The sequence below is a fragment of the Urocitellus parryii genome, chromosome 2 (assembly GCF_045843805.1).
Source record: "Urocitellus parryii isolate mUroPar1 chromosome 2, mUroPar1.hap1, whole genome shotgun sequence".
Classification (NCBI taxonomy): Eukaryota; Metazoa; Chordata; class Mammalia; order Rodentia; family Sciuridae; genus Urocitellus; species Urocitellus parryii.
In genome coordinates, this window is record NC_135532.1 from 92,002,481 (window position 1) to 92,021,278 (window position 18,798).

General features: G+C 50.9%; 1 protein-coding gene and 1 pseudogene across 1 annotated transcript; both read right to left on the reverse strand.

Annotated features, from left to right (window-relative positions):
• Window positions 1-37: 37 nt before the first annotated feature.
• Window positions 38-14,996, reverse strand: Lamb2 (laminin subunit beta 2). The gene is made up of 33 exons (XM_026383767.1): window positions 14,897-14,996; window positions 14,726-14,811; window positions 14,423-14,595; window positions 14,202-14,337; window positions 14,047-14,120; window positions 13,468-13,656; window positions 13,314-13,377; window positions 12,881-13,083; window positions 12,232-12,352; window positions 11,719-11,907; window positions 11,335-11,514; window positions 11,145-11,257; window positions 10,778-10,857; window positions 10,569-10,701; window positions 10,238-10,396; window positions 10,033-10,160; window positions 5,189-5,321; window positions 4,800-4,992; window positions 4,585-4,728; window positions 4,125-4,356; window positions 3,878-4,041; window positions 3,572-3,796; window positions 3,267-3,484; window positions 3,061-3,157; window positions 2,600-2,972; window positions 2,324-2,508; window positions 2,009-2,250; window positions 1,583-1,931; window positions 1,087-1,294; window positions 868-1,009; window positions 608-784; window positions 359-518; window positions 38-279 (listed from the first exon to the last, which is right to left on the reverse strand). Exons 1-33 carry the CDS (start codon window positions 14,920-14,922, stop codon window positions 143-145), a joined length of 5,433 nt encoding a protein of 1,810 aa, XP_026239552.1. The 5' UTR covers window positions 14,923-14,996; the 3' UTR covers window positions 38-142.
• On the reverse strand, window positions 5,883-7,224 carry LOC113179271 (heterogeneous nuclear ribonucleoprotein A1-like; annotated as a pseudogene).
• Window positions 14,997-18,798: the final 3,802 nt, after the last annotated feature.

The following is an 18,798-nucleotide window of genomic DNA, read 5'->3' on the forward strand; positions in this document are numbered from 1 at the left end:
ATCCCGCCCATCCCAAAACAGAGTCCAGACGACACTGTGAGGGTTCACACTGGTTTATTGGGAGCCCTGACAGGCTGAGAGCTCTTTAATGTGAAGGCGTGCAGAGCGGGGCTGGGGACTGGGATAGGCTCTAGACAAGGGGTCACTGGCAAGTGTTGTAGATCTGGACCTGCAGATTGATGGCTTGAAGCACACTGCGCATCCTGGCCTCCAGCCCGTCCAGCTGTGCAGCCTTGCCCTCCAGTGCACGTTCGTTCTCTTCATAGGTGCCCTCCAGTTCTAGTAGGGGCATGTATCAACTTAGGGGCCCTTTTCCCACAGTCCCACCTCTTTGGTTCCTCCCTGCCACACTTCTCACCCTGTAGTCGCTGCAACTTGTCCTGAGCAGCCTGCAACAGACCCCGAGCTTCTTCTCGCAGTTGTTCTGCCCTGGCCTGTGCAGCCAGCACACCCTGGGCCTTGCGCTCAGCCAGGGCCCTCACAGTTTGGTACTGATCACCCACTGGGCCCTGCAGCAGCTGTAGATGTAGAAGGCAGCATTGGTATGCTAGCCCAGTAGAGGCTCAACCATCATCCCTACCTTCTTCAGCAGGTTGTCTCAGCCCACCTGCTCAGCCTCCCAAGCACGGCTCTGGGCACTGCCTGCTGTTTCTTCGGCTGTAGAAGCTGCCAGACTATTTCCTGCCCGTTTCAGTTTCAGAGCCTCCAGGAGAGCATCCAGTTGCTGAGCCCGCTCACCTGCAGAGCTCAGTGCCTGCTCTGCACCTGCCATTCTTTCCTGTACCTGCCATGAATAGGCCCAGGGTTAAACAGATCTATGGTACATGCCCATAATCTTGCCCCTCTGATGTCCTAGGGAGACTACACCTGGTGCAGAGTCTGCTCTGTATGGTGTGTGTCAGCCACTGCTCTCTGGATGGCACCCTGGGCAGCACCCTGTGCCCGCTGAGCCTCTTCCAGTGCTGCCTGTACTGTTTCTGCCTTCTGTTTCTCACCTTCAGCCCGGCTCCTTGGGAAAAGGGGGAATTAGGGCTTGAAGGTATCAGAATCCCATGTCAGGAATAGGGATCAGGATTGGGGTCAGACCTTGCCCGCTGTGCATCCTGCAGTAGCTGCTCAGTCCGACGCACATCCCCCACAGTACGTGCCAGGATTGTGTCTACATCTGCCAGGCTTCTAACCCGTTCTGCAATCGCACCTGCCAGGTGCTGGATCTGATCTGGTGAAGCTGGGATAGAGAGCTCCAGTACTTGTGTAGCCACCATCTCAATGCTATCAGGATCAGCACCCTCCTCTACAGGGACACAGACAAAAGCTTAAAGACAGATTCTTCAGCATGAATATGGGGACATAATCTTGGTGTGGACTCTGGATCATACATGAAATAGGAGTTTGTTAATAGGTATAAGGATGTAAGCACAGGGATGGGGACTATACAAAAGGCACAGACCCAGGGACATGGACTGAAGGATCACATATGGGCAATGATTTATAGGCTGGACATGGGGTCAGATATAAGACAACTACAAGCCCTGAGACCCACATTAAACCTAAAAAGAACATAGACACAGGGGAGACTTACGGCTAAGAAAGTCTTTTACACTCTGGATAAGTTCTCGAAGTTCCTGGTTGGCCTGTTCCACTTGTCCCCTGGAAGCATTAGCCTTGTCCAGGGCCTCCTGGGCCCGCCGCTGTGCCTCACCTGCTTGCCGTCGAGTCTCAGCCACTCGGCTGAGGATGCCATCACCTTCTACTAGTGCACGCTGTAGCTCTGCCTGTGTGTGCCGGGCCCGGCCCAATGCTAGGTCTGCTGTGGCTGCAGCCCCGCTGCAGCCAAGACCCCCACAGCGGAGCTGCCCATCCTCATCCCGGCAGCCGGCACCCCCACAAGGGCTGGTAACACAAGGTGCATCCCCTGGGGCCCCACACACCTGCCAGACATAGAAGAAGTTAGGGCTCTGTGAGAATATCCATACTTACCTATCACCCCACCTGACTTGCATCTCACCAGTTCATTTATGACAGTCAAGCTCAGGGTGCGAGCATGGTCAGAGAGTTTGCCCAGTGCTCGCTGGTTGGCCAGATGTTTTTGGTTGAAGTCTTCCCTCTGGCCATCCATTAGCACTTCTGTCTGATGCCGGGTATCTGCTGAGTTGCTCACAGAGCTAGGCACTAGCAGGGCTGAGGTATTGGCACGACGTTCTGCCTCTTCAGACTGGATATAGGCATGGTGGATGCTGTCATAGGCACCTAAGTTGGGCAGAGGCAGGCAGTCAGCTGAATATCAACCCTAGCCCTCCTGCCTATTTGACCAACTACTTACCTAAGAAGTTTGAATGCTTGAGCAGGTCCAGATGCTGGTGAAGCTGACGTAGTGTGAGATTAAGTGCAAGTCCATCTCGCTCTAGACCACTGAGTTCATTGTTGGCATTGAAGTTCTCATCCTGCACATCTGTCAACTTGGCCTCCAGCTGAGTCAGGTGCTCAGTGGCCTCCCCAATTTCATGCCTGCATCAATGGATGTCTGTTTAGAGAGGCTTCAGCCTGGTGCACTATACCTTTGCCCCATCCCACCATGTATCCTCTAACTCATCCGCACCGCAGCTCCTCTGTGGCCTCCACAAGCTGCATAGTAGAGGCAGCTGAGGTGTTGTGGGCACCCACAATGGCCTGCACCATGCCCAGCTTCTCCTGCATGTGCCAAAAGCTGCTCTCAAAGGCACCCAGCACACCGGTCTGCTGGAGTTCCTGTGCCCACTGCTCCAGGCGCCGTGTACGGGCAGCCAAGTCCTGTACCACACGGTCCCAATCCCCAAAGCATGCATGGCAAGGGTGGCATGAAGGAAAGACACCAGAAAAGCCCCGGGCACACTGATCACAGCGCACACCAGACACGCCTGGGCGGCAGCTACAATGGCCTGTGGAGCGGTGACACTGAGGTGTGTCTATTCCACGAGGGTCACAATCACAGGCTGCAGGAAAAGGCAGAATACAGAGTTAGGGCCCCTGTGGAGCATCCTAGAGAGTCCTCCATCCACCCTGGCTCCCCAACCACCTCACCACGGCACTGCAACCCAGGGTCTCCCCAGTGGAGTTCTTGGCACTCTGAACAAGTCTGCCCGCCAAAGCCAGCACGACAGTGACACTGCCCTGTGAACTAGGGTGGAAACAGAGCAGGAGTCAGAGTCTCCATCAGAGGCTGAGCCCCTGAGATGAGGCAGACATCAGGGACCATCTACCCAGAGATCTACAGAAGGGTTCCATACCTGATTGCAGGTGGGGCCTCTGGCTCGGCTTAGGTGGCAGGCACAAGGCTGGCAGCCGTGGCTACTAGTAAGGTTCCAAAAGTTGGGGGCACAGTGGTCACAGCTAAGGCCTTGGACATTGGGGAGACATGGACACTGCCCACTGCTTGGATCACAATGGCACTGGTCAGTGGATGGGCAATGCTGGGGATCTGTGCCCAGTGGATTGCAGGTGCAGCCTGTGCCAGCAAGATGAGCACAATAGTCAATGAGAGCTCAAACAGTGGAACCCCACCCCCACTATTCCTTCCCATGTATATACTCACGGTGACAACTCTGTCGGGCAGCCTGACCATGGAAGCCAGGCTTGCAGTGGGCACACTGTGGCCCTTCTGTGTTGTGTAAACAGCGCACACATTGCCCCGTGTGGGGGTCACAAGCATCAGGGTCCATAGGGTCAATGTTCCCACTGCATTCACATGGTTGGCATCTGCCACCTGGCCTTGATGGATCCCCAAAGTGCCCAGGGGCACAAGCTTCACACCGTGGCCCTGCCCACAGTCAAGGGGAAACCATGAGTGCTCAGCCCAGCCACTTCACACTGATCCCATGCCTGCCCCCTACCCACTTACCTGTGTAGCCTAACTGGCAGTGGCACACAATGTGCTGGGAGTAGCCATCCCGGTGGCAAGAAGTAGCAAAGTGCCTTTGGCTTCCAGGGCCTTCAGGGCAGGGACAGGGCCGGCACTGGCCCCCATATGGCAGCCGTGGATCCCCATGGAAGCCAGCAATGCACCTGTAGGGAAGTAAAGAAAGAAATGGGTCATCCCCAGACAGCCTTCCTACCCACCAACCTACTCATAGACTCTCCAGGCTCACCTTTCACAGTGCTCACCCACTGTGTGATCACGGCAGCCCAGGCAAATGCCTGTGTGGGTGTCACATTCATCAGCATGCTCATTGCAGACACATGGCCGGCAGCTAGGAAATCCCCACTGGCCACGCTGGCAGTGGTCACAACGAAGCCCAAAGGCACCAGTGCGGCAGGGACATTGCCCACTAGTTCCTTCACATAGGCTGCTGAGTGCCCCTTCAGGACTGCACTGGCAGGCTGTGGGCAGTGCAAAGTCTGAACTGAGGGAAAGGGCCTAAGGAGAGTCTGTGTTGGATCAGGGTGGGAAGGTCAGGGAATGGAAGAGAACTGTAAGTGACTCAGGGCTAAGATTTAGTATGGGGTCCAAGGCAGAGTTAGAGGAAGGAAGCAGAGCCAGATGGAGGAGGGAGAACAGTAGTGGGAAGGAGAGAAAAGAATAGAAGGGAACAAGGAGGAGGCAAGTACCTTGACAGCCGATGGGGCCAAAGCCATAGTAGCCAGTGGCACAGAGGTCACAGCGGCGTCCAGCCACTCCAGGTTTGCATTGGCACTGGCCACCATGAGGGTTGCACTCAGAACTCAGTGAACCTTGAGGGTCACACTGACAAGCTGTGGGACAGGGGTGCAAATCAAGCTGGGCCTCCACTTCTGCCCCACCGACCCATGTCACGGGTACTCACGCAGGGCACCGTTGTATATCAGAGTAGACAGGCTAATGAGGAGGGGGGCACAGGCCTCGGAAGGAGGGACCTTGCCAGGCACCAGACCTTCTTCATGACATCGATAGCGTTCAAAGGTGGCACGGCGCTCCAGGGCAGCAGCATCACCCCCACTGAACATTTCTAGCACCAGGACACGGGGCAGCAACACCAGCTGAAGAGATGAACAAGAGTATAACTCACATCAAGGACCACAATGGAACTTCCAAAGTAGTGCCATGGGCTTGTTAGCCCTGATACCACCATGAGCCTGCTTCTTCTGTCACAAACCTCTCATTTCCACCACCACTACCACCACAAGACCCATCCCACAGACCCTGCCATCTTGGTTGGTATGGGCAAGAGTTCACCGAGTCAATGAGTAGGTCAGGTCCAGAGTAGGAGGTCTCAGGCTGGGTGCTTCCTCCTGTTCGTAACAGCTTCAGATGCAATTTGTAAGAGGTGCCAGGCTCAAGGCAAATAGGTCTAGGAAGCATCATGTACCTGGAGGAAAGCAGGAATAAGATAGGAGGTTATCCTTGATCCTCATATCCATCATTCTGGACCTCTCACACCCCATTTGCAGCAACCAAACCTTGGCCAAGGCAGAGACTATGGGTGAGACAGGCTGGGCTGGGCTGGACTGGGCCAGGTTACACCAGGCCAACAGATAGCTGCTGGATACCTCAGAGATCTGTACAGAGGATTCCCATAAATATGGCTCTCTAGAATCATACACCTGGGCAGACAAGCTCATTGGAAACACTCATACAGCCTTTCCGCACTCCACAGCATTTCCCCAGCATAAAAACTTACCAATTTTTCTTCAACAACTACTTTGATCTTCTGCTTACCCTGACCTACAACCTATAACCTCTGCTAATTTTCAGTAACACTACATCACTTTCTCTCTGTGTTCTAGGTCATTCCCATCATCCTGTGAACCCATACTTTGGTTCTTTTATCTCACTGAAATTCTTTTTTTTTTTTTTAAAGACACATTTATTCAGCGTCATGATCAGACTATTACATTTAGCAATCAACAGCATGAGTGCAAAAAAAAAAAAAAGTCTACATTAAAACCCTTTGTTGGAATGCTTTACACTTTCCACAGAACAGAAACTAAAATAACCTGTTATACAATTAGTCACAAATACAGTCCTCGAGTTTTTTTGCCCATACACATGAATATTGTCTAAACCATGTCTTTGTAGCAGCTAGGCCCTGCCACCAATGTGCTTGGCTGAGTTCACAAATCTGTTGTAACCTGTAGCTTCCCTGTCACTTCTCTGGCTCTCCTCTCCTGCTAAGCTTTGTTTCCTGGCAGTATTAAAACCTTCTGCCACTGCCATAGCTACTGCTGCTGCTGGAACCACCATAGCCATCTTGGTTTCATGGTTTGGCAAAATATTGGCCTCCACCACTGTAAGGTCCAGAGCTTCTGCCTCCAAAGTTTCCACCCTTCATGGGTCCAAAATCTGATGACTGACTGTTGCAACTGCCAAAATCATTGTAGCTTCCACCACCTCCAAAATTGCTTCCATCATTACCAAATCCATTGTAGCCGTCCCCGCACTGCCACCATATCCACTACCACCATGACTGCCACCAAAGCCACCACGACCACTGAAGTTCACTCCACGACCGAAATTGTCATTTCCACCAAAACCACCTCCACGACCACCACCAAAGTTTCCAGAACCACTTCAACCTCTTTGGCTAGATGCTCTGACAGAGCTTTCCTCACTTCACAGTTGTGGCCATTCACAGTATGGTATTTCTGAATGACAATGTTGTCCACAGAGTCATGGTCATCAAAAGTTACAAAAGCAAAGCCCCTTTTCTTTCCACTGCCTTGGTCAGTCATGATTTCAGTAACTTCAATTTTCCCATACTGTTCAAAATAATCTCGTAGGTGATGTTCTTCAGTGTCTTCTTTAATGCCACCAACAAAGATCTTTTTGTTAAGTGGGCCCCTGTCTTTGAGAATCTTCTCGAGACAGATCTCGTTGGTTCCACTATTTTTCCATCCACTTTGTGTGGTCTTACATTCATGGCTGCATCCACTTCCTCCACAGTGGCATAAGTGACAAACCCAAAGCCTCTGGAGCACTTGATATTTGGATCTCTCATAACCACACAGTCCATGAGTGTTCCCCATTGCTCAAAATGGCTTCTCAGACTCTCATCAGTTGTTTCAAAGCTCAGCCCTCCGATGAATAGCTTCCGCAGCTGTTCGGGCTCTTTAGGGGACTCCGATTTAGACATGACGGCAGCAGGAAGAGAGACTTTAATGATGCTTTCTCGGATGCATCCACCCTGAAATTCTTTTTCAATACCTTACGTCTTCTCCTAGTTTCCACCTCAATTTTTTTCTTATTTTTGTTTTTGGTACCAGGGATTGAACCTACTGAGCCACATGCCAGCTCTTCTTGATATTTTATATAGAGACCAGGTCTTGCTGAGTTGCTTAGGGTCTCATTAAGTTTCTGAGACTGCCTTTGAACTCAAAATCCTCTGCCTCAGCCTCCCAAGCCTCTGGGATTGCAGGCATGTGCCACTGTGCCTGGCTTTCCATCTCACTTTTGCTTTCTTTTTTTTTTTGGGGGGGGGTGGTGCTGGGGATTGAATTCAGAGACACTTGACCACTGAGCCACATCCCCAACCCTATTTTGTACTTTATTTAGAGACAGGGTCTCACTGAGTTGCTTAGTGCTTTGCTGTTGCCAAGGCTGGCTTTGAATTTATGATCCTTCTGCCTCAGCCTCCCAAGATGCTGGGATTACAGGCATACGCCCTGCGCCAGGCTCACTTTTGCTTTCTTGAAAAATAAATTCCTAAGTAGAGACCACTATAGTAAATGTCTTCTCTCTCTAGCCCTCTCCTCCAGCAGACTTCTGCTCCATCCTGTGCCAAGGTCATGAATGACCTCCATGTAACTAAACCCAGCAGCTACTTCTGTTCTTATCTGACTCCAGCACTCATCAGCATGTTGTGAACTCACTGTGCCTTCCTCTTTAGACACACTTTTCTCTTAGCTTCTTCCTTTTTTTTTAGTGCTGGGGATTGAACCCAGGGCCTTGTGCATGGGAGGCAAGCACTCTACCAACTGAGCTATATCCCCAGCTCCTTCTCTTAGCTTCTTGGTCCTCACCTACACTCCTGGTCCCGCCCCCAGACCCCTAGTTCCTCCTTCTTTACTAGCCTCTAACATTAGAGTACCCCAAAGCTTGGTTCTAGTCTTCTCTTTCTCTGGTCATTTCTAGAATGACCCCCTTTATGAGTAATAAGTCCCAAATTTTTATCTCTAATTTGGCTCCTCCTAGTAATTCCAGACATAGAAATCTAGTCACACACCTCCATGTCCAAGCATTTCAGAACTGCTCCTCCCTATGTCTCCATCTCAGTAAAGAGTCCCACCCCCATCCAAATGCCCAGGCCAAAACCCGAAGTCACCTTTCCACCTTCTCTCACCTCCCTATATATTTAAGACATCAGCTCTACTACTACACCCTCTGGAGCCTTCCCTTTCCTCACTATCTCTGTTATACCTTTGTACCATTGACTTTCACTTGTCCAACTCAGCAGTCTTTAGCATATCTCCTAGCTTCTTACTTTGACCCCTTTAAGTCTGTTTTCCACTCAACAACTAGAAGGATCTTTGGGTTTTTGTTTTGTTTTTCTGAGCTATTGGGGACTGAATCCAGAGTCCTTTACAACTGAGTCACATCCCAGTCATTTTGATTTTATTTGAGATATGGCCTCACTAAGTTGCCCAGGCTGGCCTGGAATTCTCAGTCCTCCTGCCTCAGTCTCCCAAGTCACTGGGATTACACATGTATGCCACTGCACCCAAATAGGGGGATCTTTGTTAAACACCAGCAACAGTTGGCAAAATGTTTATAATGGATACAACTAGGTTAATTATGCTATTCTTTCTACTTCTGTGTATGTACCAATATTTACATGATCAAAAGTGTAAAAAGATGTCTGGGGTTGTGGTCAGTGGTAGAGTGCTCACCTAGCATGTGCGAGGCCCTGGGTTTGATCCTCAGCACCACATAAAAATTAAATAAGTGTATTGTATCCAACTACAACTAAAAAATAATTTTTTTAAAAAGTGTAAAAACAGCCACGTTTGGTGGCATATGCCTATAATCTCAGCTACTCAAGTGGCTGAAGCAGGAGGATTGTGAGTTCAAGACCAATATGGGCAACCTAACGAGTCCCCATCTCAAAAAACAAAAACAGGGCTGGAGCTGTAGTGCAATGTCAGAGCACTTGCTTAGCATGTGCTCTGCTTAGCATGTGTGAGGCACTGGGTTTGATCCTTAGCACTGCAAAACAATAAATAAAATAAAGGCATGTTGTCCATACACAAGTACAAAAAAAACCAGAAAGGGCTGTGGATGTAGCTTAGTGGTAAAGCACCTCTGAATTCAATCCCCAATGTTAAAAAAAAAATGTACAAAAAGAGGGTTTGGGATGTGGCTCAGTGATCAGTGCTTGCCTAGCATTCATGCAACTCTAGGTTCAATACCCAGCACTGCAAAGGAAAAACAAATTACTAACTTTTGGGGCTAGACATGCATGAGGCCCTGGGTTCAATCCCAAGCACCAAAAAAAAAGTAAAGTGAAAAAGATACATGAAATACATACTACCCAAAATATAATAAAACATTAACCAGACTAGTGTTCAAAGTGCTCCGATGCCACAGCCCCACAACCAACATGACCACCATTGGCCCTTCCTATAGTGACACTGGATGATTTCTAATTAATTATTGCCTTGTCCTCTGTTAGACCTCAGAGAACAGACTTTATTTGATCTACTTTTTTTTTTTTTTTTTTTTTGTACTGGGGATTAAACCCATGGGTGATTAACCCCTGAGCTACAACACCAAACCTTTTTGTTTTTATTTTGAGACAGGGTCTCACTAAATAACTCAGGGCCTCATTAAGTTGTTGAGGCTGGCCTTAAACTTGCAATCCTCCTGTCTCAGCTTCCTGAGCCACTGGGCCATTTTGCCCAGCTGTTTTGTCTACTTTCTTCCTATGACCAGAGCCATGCCCAACAGAGCCTGACAAACAGCACTCAGGAAGAGGCAGATGAATGAGCAGTGGGGTCTTCCAGGTGTTCCAGGTGTCCTTCAAAGATCTAAGGGCTGGCCCCACAAACCCCCACCATTTTGAGTGCTACCATCAGTATCCTCACCTAATGTCTGGTTGTAAAGTCCCTTGGATACGGTCGTCCTTGGGCAGCACATGCCCACACGGGCTGTGGGCAGACACAGGCCCTGGACGTTGCACAGTCAGTTCTATCTCTGCCCATTGCTCAGGAACCTGGGGAAAGGTAATGATGGAAGAGATGCCCCCATACCCAGAGGTTCAGCTCCAAGTCAGTTGTCACAGGGTCTGACCTGGGGTTCCAAACGCAGCAGCAGGTCATATTCCATGGCCCTTGGCAAAGAAGTCACCAGGAACTCCAGCACCTGACCCTCCCGCAGCTGCACAAAGCCTGGGCCAGTCCAGGATGGAGTCTCCCCGGTGATTGCCAAACGCTCCACAATATCCAGCACCTGAGAGGTAATGCAGCCAGGGATGGAGGCTCAGGTGAGGCACTGCCTTTTCTGCCATATTTAGCCCCAAACCCTATTTCTTCGGCCAAGGACTCACCCAAGGCTGCATAGCACCCCTATCCCCTCCCAAGACACTATCCTCAATGCAGCCTCTCTAGCCATGCCTACCCACCTGCCCTCGGGCTTCCTCAGCCTCCCAAGTTAGATGGTCCAGGAAGGGCCGGAAGTAACCAGGTTGCACTTGCTCACAGCGCCGTCCAACCATGTGCTGGCGGCAGCGGCACTGGCCTGTGGCCTCATCACACCTAAAGGGTGTTATGGTTATTCAAGAATACACTCTTTTTTCCCTGCCCCCTCCCAGGCTCCATTTATAGCACTCACTGAGGATCCAAGGCACCACCTGCATCGCAGTCACAGGGGCGGCAACCAAGTATGTCGTGGCTCAGGCCCCAGTGGCCAGGCTGTGAGGAAATGGTTGCTGGGAGCCAGAAATAGACCCCTCGCCACCCAGTGGGGAGTCCAACCATACTCCTCAGACTCCTCAGTGTTTACCACCCCTTGGAGAATGCATGGCCTTCAGACTACTGGGACACACCCCTGCCCTCCCAGACTTGAGTCTTCTCATCCAGGACTGGACTCTTAGTTTTTAGTACTCATCCACCAGGATATGGACATTGGTGGCTGAGGGGATCCCAGAACCCCAGTCCTGTGTTCAGGACTCCAGGAACTACAGCTCCCTCCGGCATACCAGGCAGCGATGGCACCCGCGTCCAGTCACCAGACGCTTGCAAAAACAGGTTCCACTACTGGAGTCACAAGGGGTGCCCCCAGGCACTGTGCCCCGTGTATTACACTGACAACCTGCAGGCAAGGAAGCACATCAGAGCTTTGGGGAGCTGAAGCAGTACTCAGGTTCAGCTGAGTCAGGAGGCACTTACGCTGGCAGCCTAGGGGGTCACTGGCACTGAGCCCAAAGAAGCCATCACGGCATTGCTGACAGCGAGTGCCCACCACATTTTTTTTGCAGCGACACTGGCCTGAGACCAGCCCCAGTGCAGGATCATCATGAGAATCACAGCGACCACCATCTTGGGAACCCATAGGATCACAATCACAAGCTGAGAGCAAAAAGAGGTACAAGGTCACCTTAACCCAATTAGTCCAGTATAAGTCCTCTTCTAAAACCTCCCCACCCTAGGTCCCTGGTCTGGTTCCACACTAAGTCCCCCACCCCAATTCCCCATAACCTAGGTAGCAAATTGGCTTCCCAGTTTCTGTCCCGGGCTCAGCTTCCCCTCCCTCATGTCCAATCCCAGCCTCACAGCGGCACACAGCTGGGTCCCGCAGATCCTTGGTTGGGTCACGATAGAAGAAGGGCCGGCAGAGCTCACAGTGATGCCCAGCTGTATTGTGCTGACACTTATCACACACGCCTCCACTCACATTGCCAGATGCTAGGTAAACAGCCATGTCAAAGTGGCAGCTGTGGGTGTGCCCGTGACACTCACACTCTGTGGGAAAGGGGAAAGGCCACTTGAGGGACCAGCTCCTGAGAGTAAGGGACAGAGGAAGGGACCCTAGTGCCACCTTAGATCCCTCCCAGAGGCCAGATTTTGAAGGTCATGGCATACAGACTGCAAGTCTTCAACATCAACCTGGACCCCTAGCCCAAGCAGATTATGGAGGAGAGTTGAAGAGGTCACCAGGGATATTAAGCCTGGATACCCTTTAGACATAACCTGAGTATTAAGGGCTTGACCAATCAGCTCTTGGCTCTACCCAGGGCACAGCCAGGCTACAGAGTTCTGGAGCTGTGGGGCCAGGGTCTCACTTACTCTTACAGGCATGACTGTGGCCATCTTCAGCCGGATGCCAGGGCAGGTCATGATAGAAATCCTGACACTGCTCACAGTTGAGGCCACGGGTGTTGTGCTTGCAGACACAGGCTCCATGCACCTATGGAAGTGGGCAGATAGATTGTCAAAACTGTCTGGCCATGGGGCTGGGATTGTAGCTCAGTGGTAGAGTACTTGTCTAGCATGTGTGAGGCACTGTGTTCAATTCTGAGCACCGCATATGAATAAATAAATAAATAAAGGGCCTCATTGACAACTAAAAAAATATTTTTAAAACACTGTCTGGCGGGCTGGAGTTGTGGCTCAGCGGTAGAGCGCTTGCCTAGCATGCACGAGGCCCTGGGTTGGATCCCCAGCACCACATAAAAATAAGTAAAATAAATGCATTAAATCCAACTACACGAAAAAATAATTTTTTAATATTTATTTTTTAGTTTTTGGCAGACACAACATCTTTATTTGTATGTGGTGCTGAGGATTGAACCCAGTGCCGTGCGCATGCCAGGCGAGCACGCTACCGTTTGAGCCACATCCCCAGCCCTAAAAATAAATATTAAAAAAAAAAAAACCTGTCTGGCCATGCCTGCCCCTTCCCCAAACTATATCCCAGCTATCTGAAGCTCCTTACCATGCCCTCAACATGGGCTGGTGCCCCTGGGGCTGGTGCACACTGTGAGGCATGTCCATAGCAGAAGCAGTTGCCACGCACAACCAGCTCATACAGGGCATAATAGTACTTCTCTCGGATCTCCCGCCTTGGGTCAAGCAGATTGTCTCCCAGTGTGTGAAGACGAGTCAGGTTCACCCGCAGATTGGTGATCTTCAATAGGTCTGAGGGGGAAAGTGTTGGGGCCAACTAGCCAGACTGGCCCTTGAAACCCTGTATTCATCCAGGGGCTGCAGCTGCCAAGGTCACCTTGGGAGACCTCTGGTTGACTGCTTCCTGAGCTAAACTAGGCTTGGCACCTGCCCTAGAAAGCACCCAAAATAGTTACTGAGGCCCCAGATAATCTTTATCCAGATGCTGGGACTGTGCCAGGCTGAAAGGGTGGGGCACTCACTCTGAATCCGTGAACTGTACGGATCCAGGATAGGGATGGCAGGGTCTAACACACGATAGATAACCTAGAGAGGCAGAGAGACCATAGAGATACAGGACCTTGCTGAGACCCATTGCACTCCCTTCCCACCCCTAATTAAAATCTTAACCCTTACCTCGCCTTCAGTGGATGGCTCAATTTCTGAGTAGCGGGACTCACAGACTACATCATCCCAGTGCTGTGGAGGGGCTAGTGGAACTCCTGGAAAGTCAGCCCCACAGTCATAGGAGAAATATCGGTACACATGCCAGGTGTGGCCAAAATCAGCTGAGCGCTCCACCAGCATGGCAGCAGGGCGAAATGTCTGGGTGGGGGGCATAGCTGATCAGCAGGCACCAGACCCAAGTCCAGCCCAGGCTATGGAGAACTCTCCTCAGCCTGAGATTGCCCTCCAGCAGTTCAAAGGCAGGTAGGGATGACCATGAAAGACAGGCAATGACTAAGGAGGGTAGCCACCTCTAATGGGGAGGCCCCAGGGATCATGGGGCCCAGGAAGACAGCATCTGACCCAGCCTGCAATGAGAGCAGCAGAAATAGCATGTGCAAAGGCCTGGAAGTGCACAGACATGTATAGCATGGGGAAATAAAGGTGCCATCCATGCAATCAGTGCATAACACATGGGCTCAGGACTAAACTGAGGATCAGGGGCTCTGTCCAGGGGCAATGGAGAGTCAAGCAGGGTGATTTGGGCACCTTGAAGGTCATAATGAGGTGCGTGAAATGAAACTCAGCCTCCAGGTCCAGCTGGATGGTGACCCTGGGAATACCTGGGGCAGGAGTCGGAGGTCAAGGTCTTGAGGCTACTAGTTGGCAGCCTTGCTCAATCCATGCCCCACCCATAGCCTCACCATTCTCTGATTGCCACCAGGCTGCCCGGCGCTGTGGTGCAAAGCTGGTGACCACATTCTGGATTCGATGGCTATATGGGTTGTCTCTAGCAGAGTAGGGGCGCCGAGAATCACACAGGAAACACTTCTTCTCATCCTGGGTTGAGTGAGGGTTAGGATCAGTTCCTCAGGCAGTATGAACCCCACCCTGACCCAGCCTCTCACCTAGACCCCAGCAGCACCTGTAGGTGACTGACAATGCAGTAGGGTTCAGGACCATGCAGGCCACAGGTGGATGAGGCAGTCAGTCTGTCAGCACGGCCCACCAACAGGTCACCTGTGGCTGGGTAGCAGCTTCCTCTTGAACAGCCAGGCACATCTAGAGCTAGGGCCTGGGCCAGTGTGGCCACCAGCACTGAAGACAGTAGGTCAGCCAGTTCTGTTGTTCTTCTATTCTGTACCCCCATCCCATGTTCCCAAGAGACAGCCACCCCAAGACCCACCATCACATCCCACAACCCTTGGTCCTCACCCAGCCCCCTCACCACTTAGAAGCAGGCCCAGTCGAAGTTCCCAGGGCACACCCAGTCCCTGCCGGCCCCTCCCTTCGTCCCCTGAGGCCCACTCCATCCTGAGGGGGTGGAAAACAAGGGAAAGGGAAGATGAAGGGTCTTGCGCCATAGCCCCACTTCACCCCTTCGGGGTCCCATGCTGACCCTGCCCATGTGGGTCTTTGGCGCATTTCCCTTCAGGCCCTCTGTCGGTCCCAGGGTCTGTCCAGCGGTCCTTCAGCTCGGAGTCCGGCGGCGACTTTGAGCAAAGTTGGGAAGCACGGCAGGAAGGAAACCATGGTGCGGATTCCAGGCAAGCTCAAAACACGTAACAGAAAAACCCCCCACCCCAATCTCTCATCCCCAGCCACTCCGCCCCCACTCACTCCCCCAGGAATCAGACAATCAGATTCCACAGATCTTTATTGTACCCCTAAGGCCAAATCTATGCAAGGGCCAAGGGAAGGTGGGGGGTTTGGTGCTTTAGGCCACCACAGAAAGAGTGTGCATGGTGTTGAGGAATGGTAGAAGCAAATGAGAGGTTTCTGATCTGAAATAAAGGGCCAAGCAGCCTGTAGTCCTTGTTATTGGCATCAGCATGGAAATCACTCAGATATTTGATCCCAGGGTTCCTGCATCAGTGGTGAGACAGAAGGGTACAAAAAAGGCACCAAATTCAGGGCTGTGAGGAGCTTTAGGACAGCCCGATCTGAACAGGACAGGGGCTGGAGGAGAAATGGGGAAGGCCACACCCTGCCTTAAACACAGCTGCGGGTAGCTCTGCTGCCTCTAGTCATTGTGGCATGTAGGCAGAAGTGCTGCTTTGGTTTCCCAGTATGAAAATGGGCACAGGGTGACGGACTCTAAAGTGAAAAGCCAATAATAAATCCGGATTTTCTTTTTGGCTGTTAATCCGCTCCGGGCTTTCCAGCCCTCTGGACCTTGGGGTTGGAATGCGCTCGCCCCACCCAGGCCCCTGGGACCACGGCGGGGCGGGTCTGGGATGAGGGTTGCAGGGGTGCTGGCCATGTAGTCTGAGGGTCTGAGGGGTGAGTCAGGCTTACTTTGAGCCGCCACAGATCTAACGCATTGTCTGGGACAAGGCAAGGACTGCCCGAAACTGCCAGCCCCTGGCAGAGGTAAACCTGGAAGTTCCTCTGGGACCCACTCAACTTCACAAAGGAGCGTGGGGGTGGGGCAGGCAATCTACTGGACTTCTGGTATCAGCAGAATAGAATCTCCAGTCACCTTAAACTGACTGTTACGTGATTAACCTACATCATGTGATTAACCTAAAGGGTCTCAAATACTACAAGTTTAGATCACAGGGAGCTGAAGCAGGAGGATTGCAAATTGTTGCAAATTCTAGGCCAGCTTCAGCAATTTAGTGAGATCTGTCTCAAAATAAAAAATAAAAAGGGCTGGGCGTGGTGGCGCAGCCTGTAATCCTACCAGCTGGAGAGACTTAGGCAGGAGGATCAGGAGTTCAGATCCAGCCTCAGCAGTGGCAAGTTGCTGAAGCAACTCAGTGAGACCCTAAATAAATACAAAATAGGGCTGGGGATGTGGCTCAGTGGTTTAATATCCCTGAGTTCAATCCCCATATCAAAAAATAAAAATAAATTACAAATTAAAAAATAAAAATATAGCCTAGTAGTAGTGTGTTCCTGGTTTCAATCCCCAGCACAACTGAAAAAAGAAGTTTAGATCACTTGGAGATAAAGGTCTTTAGGCTTAGGGGCACTAGATGGCCTCAAGGAGTTACAGGATCTCTTTGTTCTTTCAAGGTCAGATGACCAAAACTGGGAATCAAGGGGTCATATAGAGGTCACTCAGGGTCAGTGCATACTCAGTGGGATCTCTGTTTTCTAGAGCTCAAGGGATTCCTGGGTCGTTATGGAGTCTCATTGAGTCACCCAGGTGGTCCCAGAGCCTTTGCTGGCATCCATAGATGGCAGCAGTCGGCAGGTGACATATGCATGGCACCCAGCCACATGTGCTCAAGCAGCTGTGCTGCCTGCTGCTCCAGGGCCTGCAAGGCAGCTGCTTTCTTGCCCAGTGCCTGCTCATTTTGTGCCAGGAGGCACTCTAACCCTGAGGATCAGGTCATCTGAGCCAGACTTTGATCTCTATGCTCTTCTGCAGCTCTGTCACAGCCACCTGGACCATCTACAATTCCTAGAGCAGATCTGAACCTGAACCCCCACTCTACCCAGATCCTAAAGACCCATTTGTCACTGCCTAAGTTCTTGAGGGGCAGGGACTTAAGAACTGAGATCTTACTTCAGCACAGTGTAGCCAAACTCTAGCCTAAACTCCACTTCCCACTGTTCCAGAGGGGTCCCCAAGCCCCTAATTCCCACTGTTGTGAATCTCACCTTGCCAGGACCCCAATCATGCCCATGGTCCATGATGCCTTTTCTTCTGCCTCTGGGACCTGTCACTGACTCAGGGAAAAACATGTCCTGAGGGCCTAAGCTCCACTGGACAGATACTCCAGAACTGGAGTGATGTCAACTGTCAGTGCCATCTGGACCAGGAACCCTCCTATAAGGGGGAGAGAGGGACAAATATTGGGAGTCATAGAAAGGTCACATTAAGGTAGCAACTAGATTGAATATTCACATTGTCAGCAGAGAATGAGGATCACAGCAGTCACTGAACATGGATGCAAGGGAGATAAAGGGGACAAATGGGTTATCACCTTCGGTACACTGGCCTCCAGGCTTTGAAGTGCCAACCTTGCCACCCACAGCCCTTGCTCTGCATGAATTCCCACCTCAGCCAGAACCCTCTGAACATCCAGCCATTGGGCCCTGACTTTGCCTTCCCTGAAGATCACAAGATGTTCCATTTGACTCCCTTTTCTGCCCACCCTCTGAGCTCTACCTCCAGTCTTCTGACCCTTCACCTGGTCTGCTGTGCATTATGAAGGATGTCTTCAGCTCTGGGAAGATCCAGACCCACAGCATCTGGTGCAAGGAAAGCACTCTGGATCTGATCCAGGAGGGAGGCAATGCCTACTGCCTCACCCTGCAGGAGGGACACAGCTAGCCCACACCATGACACCAGTGCTACACTTGTAACAGCTGCACCTTCATCCATTGGGAAAGGAGTAGAGATTTTGAACCTGAATTCTGATACCTCACCCAATGAGTTCTGACCCTAACCTCTCATTGCCTCTACCTCACAACAACTACCCAATGGTATACATAAGAAGCTTACAAAAAAAACAATTGTGAAATTTTCAGAATTTTGCAAATTAGTTGTTAAATGGTATATAGACTGAAATCAATCATAGTAGGATTACTTACACCATGGAAATTAATAAAGTCCACAAATCAGTCCCCCTGATTCCCAGCCAGTTGTCAAACATTTCGCAACACACTGGTGCCCCCCACTGATCCCTGGTCAGTCCTACAATACTCCTCATTCTGGTAGGAGTTTCATGTCAATATCCTGGATGGCTATCTGCCCCTACCAGCTGTGAACAGACATGTAACAAATAGACATATACACATGAGGAAGCACTGGATGATCTCAATAGTTGTTTGCATAGGAGCCATGGCAGCCATGCCTCACAGTCCCCTTGAACAATGTCAGGTTTCCTGTGCCTGGATTCCTTGCTGTGGCCTGGATTTGTTGTAGCTGGTAGGAGACAGGGTAATATGTAAATTGTGTCTCCTACAATCTCATGTCTGAGCGATGGTCTCCTGTGGCTCCCCCCACAGCTCCCATCCATAGTCCCCATGGCTCTGTACCCACTGCTAATGCTGCTCCAAGGTTGTGACTGTTCATATAGTTCAGGCTATATGAAAAGTTGTAGAAAGCAATCAGAGCCCACAGGGCAGTGAGCAAAGTCCCAAGGCAAGGGGTTTTCATACCACAGGGTACAAGAAAACAGACCAGCTAAAGTTCCTGATGCTTCTATTCCTGCAAATAAAATGGGAATGCATTTCCCAGATTTCCTGTTGCCTTATACCCAGCATATCCTCGAGAAAGTTCTCACTAGGCAACATCTTTTACAGTAATCCATATCTCCACCCACCATTCCAGGTCTGTGATCT

What these genes read in the sequence shown, in the direction of transcription:
- Lamb2 (XM_026383767.1), bottom strand. Translation starts at nt 14,922, where the DNA reads ATGCGCCAAAGACCCACATGGGCAGG. An exon ending in CTGACCTACTCATTGACTCG is followed by an intron (nt 4,993 to 5,188) that starts GTGAACTCTTGC and finishes TCATCTCTTCAG; the next exon opens with CTGGTGTTGCTGCCCCGTGT. An exon ending in TGCCCGACAGAGTTGTCACC is followed by an intron (nt 3,485 to 3,571) that starts GTGAGTATATAC and finishes TTGCTGGCACAG; the next exon opens with GCTGCACCTGCAATCCACTG.